At 42.0% G+C, this 12,512-nt stretch overlaps 1 protein-coding gene across 2 annotated transcripts; it reads left to right on the forward strand.

Annotated features, from left to right (window-relative positions):
- Nucleotides 1–1,590: 1,590 nt before the first annotated feature.
- Nucleotides 1,591–11,956, forward strand: GEMIN2 (gem nuclear organelle associated protein 2). 2 transcript variants are annotated; one of them, XM_063117830.1, is made up of 10 exons: nt 1,591–1,782; nt 5,075–5,159; nt 5,876–5,965; nt 7,315–7,374; nt 7,629–7,742; nt 7,909–7,953; nt 8,908–8,976; nt 9,989–10,099; nt 10,356–10,414; nt 11,484–11,956. In XM_063117830.1, the coding sequence occupies exons 1-10, from the start codon at nt 1,661–1,663 to the stop codon at nt 11,521–11,523; spliced, it is 795 nt and encodes a 264-aa protein (XP_062973900.1). In that variant the 5' UTR covers nt 1,591–1,660; the 3' UTR covers nt 11,524–11,956. The 2 variants fall into 2 exon arrangements, with proteins under 2 accessions (XP_062973900.1, XP_062973901.1); XM_063117831.1 differs by lacking the exon at nt 9,989–10,099.
- Nucleotides 11,957–12,512: the final 556 nt, after the last annotated feature.

Raw genomic sequence — 12,512 nt, forward strand, 5'->3', positions numbered from 1 at the left:
GCTTCTCCCGGCTACTCACGAGTAAGCTGCATAGCCAGGAAAAGCTGCAGAACTGGCTAGACTTTCCACAGCCCTGAGCTCAGCCCGGGGCTGCGGAAATACCGGGCCACAACCAGTGCCGGTTATCCCGGGCCAACGGAGGGTTTAGCCCAGGCTGATCCCGGGATCCCCTGTGCGTCATCCAGACGCACAGGGGTGAGCCCGGGTATCAGCCCGGGCTAAACCCTTGTCTAGCAACGGCCTATGAAGTTGGAATATATAACCCCAATGGGTGCAGTCCCATCCAGGATCAGTGTCACATCTCCATGCAGATCAACTGGCTTCTTAAGCCCCCAGATCCTCTGTCTTACCAGGATTAAGTTTGCATATTCAAATACAGCCTCCGGACAGCTGTTTAAGAGTTCCATAGCCTCACAGGATTTGTACGTGGAAAAGAGGTAGACCAGGGTGTCATTGCATATTGGTGACATCACACCCTGAAACCTGCTGTGATGCTTTCTCCTAATAGCTTCATGTTAAAGAGCATGGGTGATAAGATGAAACCATGACGCACCCCGTAAGCCAAAGGCTAGGGGGTGGACAAAACTCATCCAGCCTTGGACCAGTCCTCAGGAAGGACTAGAGCCACCCTAAGCATAAATCATACCATCGCTGATGGTATCAAAAGCCACTGAGAGTTCCAGTTGAACTAATAAGGTTGCACTCACCTCCCATCCTACTAAGTGTAAAATGCAAAAGGAAAAGGCTTAAAAGAAAGAGGCTGTGTTAGAATTGTGTTTTCCTTTAGTAGTACCTCAGACATTTCCATGATAAATGGGTAGGTTTCCCATCATTTCAAAACCTCTATGTACAATTGTCCATAATCCTATATCATGTAGTGCCTTTTATTCTGGATTAATTAGAGAACCAGTGATAATGTAGCACTAAGACCAGGGAGTTCTGGGTTGTATCAAATGTTAAGTCATTGTAATGAATAGCACTTCGGTTTCTCACGACTAACAAGTTCCATTCATTTCAATGGGCTTGCTCTAAGTAGGATTAACATTGACTCGAATCCTCTGCGTTTAAATTGACATGAAACTGAACATCTTTGGCACGCCGCTCTCTGAGAGATTGTTGTCTTGAATTTATTTATTTATTTATTTATTTATTTATTTATTACATTTTTATACCGCCCAATAGCCGAAGCTCTCTGGGCGGTTCACAAAAATGCAGGTTTCCTCTAGACTCTTCATCATCTTTGTTTCGTAAGCCTGGCACGTATGTGCAATAATAAAGATAATTGTATAATGTACTGCACTCAGTTCCCAAACAGACTTTTCCCTTGAGTAAACCCAATTCTCTGGATTGAGAACTGGGGGGGGGGGGAGTCTCGGTGTCACAGTACAAATTTCCAGTCTTTGTAACTTCCACCGGGGAGGGGAGCCAACTAAACCAAGGCGCGTGCGGCTCGTTGCCCTTTGCCAGCGAAAAGCAAAAGTGCCCCTATCTTCGGTCCAGTCGCGCTCTGAAGAGGGGAGGGAGGAGTGTTGTGCGTGCGCGCACACGTGCGCGCGCACTGGGTTTGCGTCTGTGGTGGTGCCGCCATGAGCGGCGGTGTTTGTGCACATGCGCTTCGTATGCTCCGAGAAAGTGTTCTGGCTGGGTGTCACTGGCTGAGATGGAGTCGGCGGTGGAGGAATTGATGCCCCGGCTCCTGCCGGTGGAGGACTGTGACCTTGCGGAAGATTTCGACCCCACTGTGCCCCCCAGAACACCCCAAGAGTATTTAAAGCGGGTCCAGTAAGTGGGCTGATCGAGTGTCTGTGCCCATTGCGTTGGAAGGAAAAGAGAGGTCGGAATTGGGAATAGGAACGGGGCTGCCCCCGGGGAGTGGACGGAGGCGGTGGGGATTGGCCCGGCGGCCCCAGTGAAAAGGATCGTGCAGTTTTCCCTGCGGTGCGGCGGCAGGGAGGAACGAATCTGTTTTCCCATGATATGTTTGCCACATTCACTACGCTTATGGTTTGCGCAGAGGTGATGATCAGGACAAGTGATTCTTTTCATGAATTGTTGTGTTCGGCCCTGCCAAAATCTGGCAAGTGTTATTTTAAGGAGCTGTACACTTCCCCAACTTGGCGCCCTCCAGATGTTTTGGACTTCAGTTGCCCTCAGCCCAAGCCAGCATGGCCAATGGTCAAGAGTGCTGAGAGTTGTAGTCCAAATCATCTGGAGGGCACCAGGTTGAAGAAGGCTGGTGTATGTTGTGTGCTGCTTCTTTGTATGTATGTATGTATATGTACTCCAGCCTTTTGAAACAAAAATAGATTACTAATGGAAACAAACTGTGATCCTGAAACTACTTGTGCTGCTCGTTTTACATCAGTCCCCTGAGGATCCTTTGGGAGGGGTAATATTGTCTCCCCACCCCATCATAAATAAAGGATGGAGACCCGGCAAGATTAAGTAGACAAATGCCCTGGGTTAAATGAGATGTAAAGGCATTTAATTCTGGGTGGGATTATAGCCTGTAATATCTAAACTAATTTTAAAACTAAAATTACCGAAGAATGGTAACATTTGAAGCAAACCAGTTGATCATCTTGTCCAGGCATGCACAAATTGTGTGCCACCAAGCTGAATGTAGCCCACTCCGCCTGGTTTTGGCAGTCAGAGATAACAAAACCAGGAAGCTTTTCAATTCTCTGCTAATCCAGCATACATGGCTGGTGGGTTGCGTTCAGCTTGGGGGTTTGTGCAGGCCTCACCTACTAACCCATTCTGCTGTCTTGAAGCAAGGAGGTGCCTGACTAACCTTGTGAAGAGTGAAGCCTAACTGTAGGAACATATCGATAGTGGTTCCAGCAATAATTAGCTTCAGGGTGCTAGTACAAATCCATCCTATTAGTCGGCTGGGGATACTTTCAGTTGTAGGCTTGTAGCACATGTGGATCACATGTCTACGAATTCTACTGTCCTTTTATACAATGCATGCCTATAACTATCACCTGTGTCTTAAATGTTATGCTCTAACATTTCATGGGTTGTAACCAGTTGTGTCCCCTTTGCTGGCAGAAGGCTCCTTGTACCCCCTGCATGTGCTCCAGAGGGTTGCGGGGCAGTATGAAACAGCATGGGTGGTAGTATGGAAAGCGGCAGAAGAAGGGAAGAATTTGCAAAAGAGCCCACCTCCTCCCTCTGCCACTCATAGAAGCTTCCTCTGCATCCACAGTTCCATTGCTGGACAGATGGCCTAAAAATACAAACATTTTATTAAAAAAACCCACTGAAAACAAAAGATTAAAGTGACCATTCTTTTAGTGGACTAAAAGAATGGAAGCAAAAAACTTACTACAGAGGCCCATTCATTTTTAAAACTCTGGATTAAGAATAAAAAATCTCAGTTTTACTTTTAAGGGTGGAGGAATGCAGAGAAACATAATTTAAGTGGTGGGTTGATCTAGACAAGTCTAGAAATCAAAGTCACCAACATTTTAAAAAAATATTTACTAATTCTCCAGATCAAGTATGTAATGTGAAGCTTTTCTTGACATGAAAAGTAATGTGAGGAATCTCTAAATGGATCATTTCTGTGTGCTTTGCTGTTAAAGCAGGGGTGGGCGATTTGTGGCCTTCCAGATGTTTATTTATTTATTTTATTTAGAATATTTATATACTGCTCCTCATTGAAAAAATTTCGGAGCGGTGTACAAGGTAAAATGAAAATAAAAACAGAATAAAACAGTTAAAACAAAATTTAAAAAGAAGCAAAAAACAACAACACAGAAATCCAAGGCTGCATGTTAAAGAAAGGCTTCTTGGAATAAAGATGTTTTCAGGAGGCGCTGAAAGGAGTACAAGGTTGGCAGCTGCCTGACCTCCAGAGGCAGGGAATTCCACAGGAGGGGCGCCACCACGCTGAAGGCTCTTCCCCTGGTGGATTCCAATCGGAGGATGGATCTAGGTGGAACCACCAGGAGCAGGCCCTCGGATGACCTCAGTGACCGGGCAGGTTGGTAAGGGAGAAGGCGCTCTCTCAGGTATCCTGGTTGTTGGATTGCAACTTCCATCATGTCTCACCATTGGCTGTGCTGCTGGCTAGGGCTGCTGGGAGTTGCAATCCACTAACTTCTGGACCTGGCAGTCCACTAACATCTCCAGTTATTGTATTAAAGGAAAAGGAGCAGAGCCAGTAGAAAAGATGTTAAACATACTCCTGCTGTGGAGATGGCAGTTGAGAAGTCAGTGTTCCAAGTAAGACAGTTGTGTTTGAGCTATGAGAGTATATTATTGGACTATAATAAAGGAGTTCTATTGATATTAAAAATACAGTTTTTGGCTGAGTTTGGATAACACGCTAATCAACCGTGGGAGGGGGGGGAATAGGAACAAAATGGAAAACAACCATTTATTAGCATGTCATCCGAACTCAGCCTTTGTTTTAAGTGGTCCACTGTGGGTTTCAATACTGTGAAGATATGTGTGGTGCCTATCAAAGAGCCCTGTTTATATAAGAGAGGAGAAAGTAATCAAGATTCCTTGTGGGAGTTCAGTGCCGGGAGGAGAAGGGGGGTAAATTGTGATGACTTCCATAATCTAGGCACAAAACCTCAAAGGCCAAATCCATCCCACCTGGGGTGCCAATTCAGCCCTCCAGGCTTCCCCACATGGCTACCCCCTTTCCCCTCACTGTTGATCATTTGGTGGTTTTTCTGGCTTTTGTGTGGGTTTTTCCCCATCCTAAAAGTTCAAAATATCTTCTTCTAAGACTTAGTTACTGGCAGTAAGGTTTTTAAGCTAAAATTTGCTGATATTTTGGGCCCACTGCCTTCCCTTGGCCCCATTCCATTTTGCCTTCAGCCCTACCCACCTTTGGAATCTGCCTCAAAGAACTTCCCCAAAATTAACTTTCACCCTCAGGCTGAAAGAGGTTCAACACCTCTGCCAAGGTGTTTATTTGTGGGGGCGATTTTAATGTCATATTGAATATATTTTCAAACATGGTAAAATGCAAGCATCCTTGAATAATCCCTGTGCTAGGCTTCTAGAGACTGGAAGGTGTTCCAAATTACAGGCACTCATTTTTATTTTGTAGGATTGAAGCGGCAAAATGCCCTGATGTTGTTGTAGCCCAGATAGACCCCAAGAAATTGAAAAAGAAGCAGACTGTGAATATATCAGTAAGTTTTTAAAAGATATGTATCCATAAACCTTTTCATTGGGTTCAGAAAAAAGGTTAAATAGGGAGAAGCATTTGTATTGATTTCCCTCTTGTTCATTTTTAAGACTGGACCTGCTATTGAAGCTTCGAATTCTGTTGACAAGATACCATCTACAATCATTATTGCATTTATATCCCGCCTTTCTTCCTCCCAGGAACCCAAGGTGGCATACATAATCCTCCTCCTCTCCATTTTATCCTCACAACAACCCTGTGAGGTAGGTTGGGCTGAGAGTCTGTGACTGGCCCAAAGTCACCCAGTGGGTTTCCATGGCTGAATGAGGACTAGAACCCAGGATCTCCTGACTCCTGGTCCAACACTTTAGCTACTATACCACTACATCTCTCCCTCTTCCCTCCCCATCCCCTGGTGTGTCATGTCTTTTTTAGAATGTAAGCCTGAGGGCGGGGACTGTCTTCTTTACTGATCAATTGTAAGCCGCTCTGAGAGCCTTTTTGGCTGAGGTGCGCGATAAAAATACTGTAAATAAATAAATAAATATACATGGATTGTAAAAAACTTCTGAGGCATTGCCAGTCACAAACCTGAGCAACTTGCACAATCCATGTGGATGCCTAGTCTTGTGAAACAGAACTTGAAATGGAATGCCCAGTCTTAAAATTGAACAATGTGGAATTTTTAATGTAGCCATATTTAAGTCTCTGTTTTCTTAGCTTTCAAGATGCCAGCCTGCCCCAGAAGGGTACTCTCCGACTCTGAAATGGCAACAGCAACAAGTGGCTCACTTCTCAGCCATTCGCCAGGTAAATGGTGCACATGCAAATCCAGTGATCTTCTATGAATTATGTTTTTTCTGGTACATTCTTATACCCAGTCTGACTGGAGAACCATGAGCTCATAGTGCCCATTTTAAAGAGTGTTGTCTTTTATTGCTATACCAGTCAGAGAGCATTCCCAAATCCTTGCATTCTTAAGGTTTGACCTTCAATATAATGCATGCTCTCAGTTGGACTAACATTCAAGGGCTTTTTTTTTAGAGGGATTGTATTGTAATCTTGTCTTGTGAATTCTCTCTGGCCTTCCTTCTTCTCACATCAGTCCGTTGGTTTCTGTTCACCACTCTGCCACAAAGATCATCTTCTTGGCTCGCCGCTCTGACCATGTTACTCTGCTTCTGAAATCTCTTCATTGGCTTCCAATTCACTTCAGAATCCAATATAAACTTCTCCTGTTAACCTTCAAAGCTTTTCACGGTCTAGCTCCTTCCTATCTCTCCTCTCTCATCTCACACTATTGCCCCGCTCGTGCTCTTCGCTCCTCTGATGCCATGTTTCTCGCCTGCCCAAGGGCCTCTACTTCCCTTGCTCGGCTCCGTCCATTTTCTTCTGCTGCCCCTTACGCCTGGAACGCTCTTCCAGAACATTTGAGAACTACAAGTTCAATCGCAGCTTTTAAAGCTCAACTAAAAACTTTTCTTTTTCCTAAAGCTTTTAAAACTTGATGTTGTGCAGACTTTATACTGTTAGTTTTACCCTACCCTGTGCCTGCTTACCCTACCCTGTGCCGGTTTGCCTTCTCTTCCCCTCCTTATTGTTTTACTATGATTTTATTAGATTGTAAGCCTATGCGGCAGAGTCTTGCTATTTACTGTTTTACTCTGTACAGCACCATGTACATTGATGGTGCTATATAAATAAATAAATAATAATAATAATAATAACATTGTAGTCCATATACCATTTTCATACCACTTTCATAGTGTTATATCATGCTTGGTGTAGATGTATTATGGGCCCCAACAGTTGTCAGTGCACTTCAGTACCACTATAAAGCAGTAGTGTGACTCCTGCCTTTTATATGCCACTTTCGTACCACTTTCATAGTGGAATATCCTGCTTGGTGTAGATGAGCCCTGTGTTTCAGCAAGCATAATCTTAGAAGAGGCATTCCTTCTTAGGTATGTGGGAGAGAGGGGAGAATACCTCTTCTAAAATGGCTCTTGCTGTCTGCAGATACATGTTAAAAATAATCCAAAATTTTAATTGGGAGTCCCCTTTTAGTGATTAAAAAAGATCTAGTTGATTGACTTAACTAATTAATGTTCTAACCCCAGTGAAAGGTTCATATTGGATTTTAATTTCCAATCTTTCAGAGTGTGAACAAGCACAGGAATCACTGGAAGTCACAGCATTTGGACAGTAATGTAGCAATTGTGAGTACAATTTAACATTTTCAACATGGTTGTTACACTGATTACTCCATCATATTCTAATTCAGCCCTTAATGCATGTTTCTTTTTATTTTGCTCTTGAGTTGCATTACATTGTGGTATCTGATGATGGTAAAAATACAGGATGAACAACTTTTGAGGGGAGAGAGATATTTTCCGTAAATCTAGGAAAAATACCCAAAACATTTTTGTTTCATTAATAAAAAAAAAAAACCACCTTGTTTCTTTACATTCAGCCTAGATCAGATGATGAAGAAGGCTGGAAAAAATTTTGTCTGGGTGAAAAGTTATATTTAGACATGGCTATTCAAGTATCCAGTGATGAAAATCAAGGAATTGATTATATACAGGTGAGAGTTATGTTTGGACAAAATTATCATACTTGTATTGAATATCTCTATGCTGATCCAGAGTTTATATGCATGCTAAAGTGCTGGTAAGCTAATTTAGAGATTTAGATTTCCAGCAACCAAATATTTAGCCTATAAGAAGCCAATTTGTTCTCTTTTCTTCTAGATTGGCTTTCCTCCACTGCTGAGCATTGTTAGCAGAATGAATCAGGTAATTTTACTTCTTTCAGTCTATAAATGTAGTTGATGGTGAGTCCTTTATACTGTACTGTCATTCAGACATCCTATCGTAATGGCGTCTCTTATGATAGTAAACAATTAGCTTCATACATGTAGCTTGCTGAAAGGTGCATGAAGCTCTGAACTACAAAAATGCTCTTTTATTTTTATGTAAGCATGTAGAAATATTTGGGACCTACAACTACCTGATTCTCCAGTTTGCTATGCTAGTTTTTAAAAAGTACATAGACTGTACCAGCAACTATCACATAGCATCACAAAATATGAAGTAGTTTTGACATTGCAGGATGGTGCAGTCTCTTCATACAGCACATAGTTAAATTATGGAACTCGCTACCACAAGATGTAGTGATGGCCAATATGGAAGGCTTCAAAAGGGGGTTGGATAAATTCCTGGAGGCAAAGGCTATCAATGGCTATTGGCTATTATTTATTTATTTATTTATTTAGCACCAACAACGTACTTGGTTCTGTACAAAATATACAAATAAAACAGCAATACCCTGCCTAGAGGCTAATAAAGTACTGGTCAATGGCTATCTCCAGTAGCCATTGACCAATGGATATCAATGGATATCTCCAGTATTCAAGGCAATAAGCCTGTGTGCACCAGTTGCTGGGGAACATGGGTGGAAGGGTGCTGTTGCACCATGTCCTGCTTGTTCATCCCTGGCCGATGGCTGGTTGGCCACTGTGTGAACAGAGTGCTGGACTAGATGGACCCTTGGTCTGATGCAGCAGGGCCCTTCTTATGTCCTTATGCTTGCATATGTACCCAAGCTATGGTGACTGCTATTAATTGGTCATCTGGTTACTGGATTGCCCCTAGCATGTTTGTAGCAGGTCTTATCTGTTAATGCAAGAACGATAAAGAAGTAGAACTCATAGGAAACGTTTTCATAGCTGCTTCTCTTTCTCTTAAAAGGCAACAGTAACCAGTGTCTTGGAATACCTAACTAACTGGCTTGCAGAGAAGGAATTTACTCCAGAACTGGTAACTTGAACTCTTCCTGTTTTAATTTTGAATGGCAGAGGAAACAGTTATCCCTTTTGAAATTAAGCTGAATGAAATTGTATATGCATCTATTTCTCATCAGTCGCTTGGTGGGTCTTTTTCAGTTTGAAAATTTAAATACTTATTAAGCAGAGCTATGCTTCTGTTACAGTCATGATGACATGTCACTGTAAAGTGGTCTGTTTGCTCTGTTTCTGTTTTAGGGGTTGCAGGTCAGTTTATCTTCTAAGTGCATATGCTCCTATTACCTTATTTATTTACTGTATGTTTATCCTGCTTTTCAGACAATAATCACCTTCTAAAATGTCTCACATTAATTTAAAAAAAACGAGAGAAAAAGACCTTGTCATGAGGTGTACAAACTAAAAAGACAAGACACACAAGGGAAGGGGATTGAAAATGAAGAGGGAAAGAGTTCAGTTTTTCAAGGCCAGGACAAGGTATAAGCAGCCATTTAAATGCACTTCAGGCCAGACTGGTCTTTTTGCTCATACAGCATTTGGTGGCTATTTGGCCAATGGATGGGGCCAGACTGTTCCTTCCCTTACTTCTACAGCCCCAGAGATGCAGGCGGTTGGAGTTGAATGTTCTTTCTGTTAGAGAGGAGGAAGTGATCTTCCTGCAACTGCTCTGTCTCTGGCTCATTTATTGAGATACTGTGGCTGTCATAGCTCTTTAATAGTTATAAAGGTATTATGGACTTTAAACATAAATTATAAAACTCTTTGTGTTAACACATTACAGCAGTGATGAAGAACATTTGCATCTACAAGTTCTCTCAAGCTTTGTCATATAGGTGCTTCAATTGGCATAATATGGCTTGGCAGAATCCTAAGGAACAGATATCAATTTTATGCTGACTCACTTGCTTATAGACCTGCCATAGTGGTGGACCTTGATAAAATGGACAATAACAATGTTTTCACTTAACATGGGTAAAATCTCAGTGGTTGGTTTAATTCTGGTTGCAACTTTCCTTAAATTTCTGTAGGGCAGATGGCTTTATGCTTTGTTGGCCTGTCTTGAAAAGCCATTGTTACCAGAGGCTCACTCCCTAATTCGGCAACTGGCCAGACGATGCTCTGAAGTGCGAGTCTTGGAGGTGAGCTAAATCAGCTGATTAATTACAGGAAAAGAGGATGGAACATGTCATTTATGCTAACTGCTAGTTAAAATTACTTTACATTTTGTTTCTTTGATATGTTCTGGGAATGATAATTCAAAGCATGACTAAGGAAGAGACATTCCTAACTATCACATTTACAAAACATGTCTGGTATTGCTGACATTCAGCAAATTTGAGGCTTTTGCTATAATGTATGACATTGACTCTCTCTCCCCCACCCCTTTTGTTGCAGGAAAACAAGAATGAGGAAAGTGTGTCTGCTCTGAACTTGTTAATTTGTTTAGTTGGCAGGTACGGCAAGTGACTTAACTATTAAGTTGACTGTTTAAGGAAAGTAAACTCAGAGCTTCTGGCAGGCCTTTGAGGATAAGAGCTATAGTTTTGCAGTAATTGCAGTACTAGTTTAGGCCCTTTTACTTGCTTATGTGTAGTATCCAGTGGTCTCCCAGTGTCAGTGCTAATAATGTTGAGCTAGCATAAACCAATGCTTGTTTAATGTAACTAGCGCAACCAGAAAAAGTGGCAATTTCCCGCTGAAACTTGGTGGCACAGCCATGGGGGGATTTTTCCAGGGGGAGGGGGGGGACAAAGCTTCAGTGCATAGCAGTTTGTAATTTGTGCGCATAGCATGTGCCACTGCAGTATACCTGTGCACTTTCCTCCTGCGTGCACTTTGTTGCTTAGTGTCACATTCCATGACATTTAGAAGCCTACAGAGAGTAATAGAAGATCCTGGGAATTGAACAGCAGTATTACAGAAGTGTTATGTTCAAGAAGCATCATGAACTCCAACAAAACTTTATTTGGAGTGAGGAATAAAAAACACACACCTAGGAACAAGAAAAGAAAAACCAAATGCACAAACACAATACAGCTGTCTTAAGACTATCATATCATTTATTTTATGGCGTTGCTGCCCTTATTATAAGGACATAATGATGAAAACATCTCTCAATGGTCTTCAATACAGTGTCGCAGTGTCTTTCATAGAATTCCTCCAGGCTGTTTTGGCTTCTAAATGCTAGAGCCCAATTCATCCACTTCCGAGGTTCAATCTGTTAATGGATCTTTTGCGGTTCAATCTGTTAATGGATCTTTTGGTTTGTTATTCCATGCCTAGTATAGCCACCACTATACACTACTTCTGTTCAGGCTTCATTGTCCTGTGCTGACATCCCTGGCTTCTGTTCTTGAAGAGCCAGTTAAAAATGGGTATATGTTTGAGCCTTATTTAATACTTCAACTGAAGGAAGTTTAGATACTGTAGTATACGTGCTGTGTTTCTCTGATGCATTTTAAGACTTGTGTGAGATATTTCTTAGTGATGAGTACAACTTTTATGAATCCCCCTTCCCAACAGGTATTTTGACCAACACGACCTGGCTGATGAGGCATCCTGATAACATCTGGAGACTATACAAGCTCAGGATGTCATGGTTTCTAAGGCAGAATGCCATGCCAGTGTTATCAGCCAGCTTCTCTGTGCCTCCAAGTGTGAAAAAAGAAGATATGTCCCACTTTCCAGTATGACCTCAGAGGGTAGGAGGAATTGTGTGATCTGTAATCGAAGAGTAATTAAACTAGTTGTTTTAGCCAGAGTAGTGCTACGTAACTCAACTTGGAAGAGTTCAACAGCAGAGTGCCTGAACACATCCTTATGGACCCATTTGCCTGCAGCAACTACTCGAAGTGTGATCTATATACAAACTGCAAGCTGCTCCTTATTCTGGCTGCTACAGAATGGAGCAAGATACCTGCAGGATTGAATCAGGCAAATGTAAAGATTTATAAGACTTTTTATGTTTTACAATAAACTTTTTAAAAGGCCTTTAATTGTGAATGTTTTGATATCTAGTATCTATTAGGTCTTTGCATTGGTTTTATACTAATTTAAAATAAATCTAGTTCTTAGCAAACTGATCACTCTTAGTAGATTCTAGAAAGGTAACCAACATTGTTTGTTCCAAATAGTCTTCTGCAAGGCCCTTGTCCACCTAATACTATTTGTTCCCACAACTGTAATTATCTATGTTCTTCATTACATGTCTATAATAATAAGAGGGTGTGTGTCTGTCTGTGCCATAGCACCAAGACTGTGAACCCTAGATACCTGAAACTTGACATGCATACTAAGGGGAACCTAGGTGTTGTGGACTTCAGGATTATTTGGTTTTTAATGTCTGTGCCTTTGAAACCTGCAGTACTATCTTTAGTCACTAGGTAGCAGACTTCCCTAACCATAGAATCATAGAATAGCAGAGTTGGAAGGGTCCTGCAAGGCCATCTAGTCCAACCCCCTGCTCAATGCAGGAATCCACCCTAAAGCATCCCCGACAGATGGTTGTCCAGTTGCCTCTTGAATGCCTCTAGTGTGGGAGAGCTCACAACC

The sequence above is a fragment of the Elgaria multicarinata genome, chromosome 2 (genome assembly GCF_023053635.1).
Source record: "Elgaria multicarinata webbii isolate HBS135686 ecotype San Diego chromosome 2, rElgMul1.1.pri, whole genome shotgun sequence".
Taxonomy (NCBI): Eukaryota; Metazoa; Chordata; class Lepidosauria; order Squamata; family Anguidae; genus Elgaria; species Elgaria multicarinata.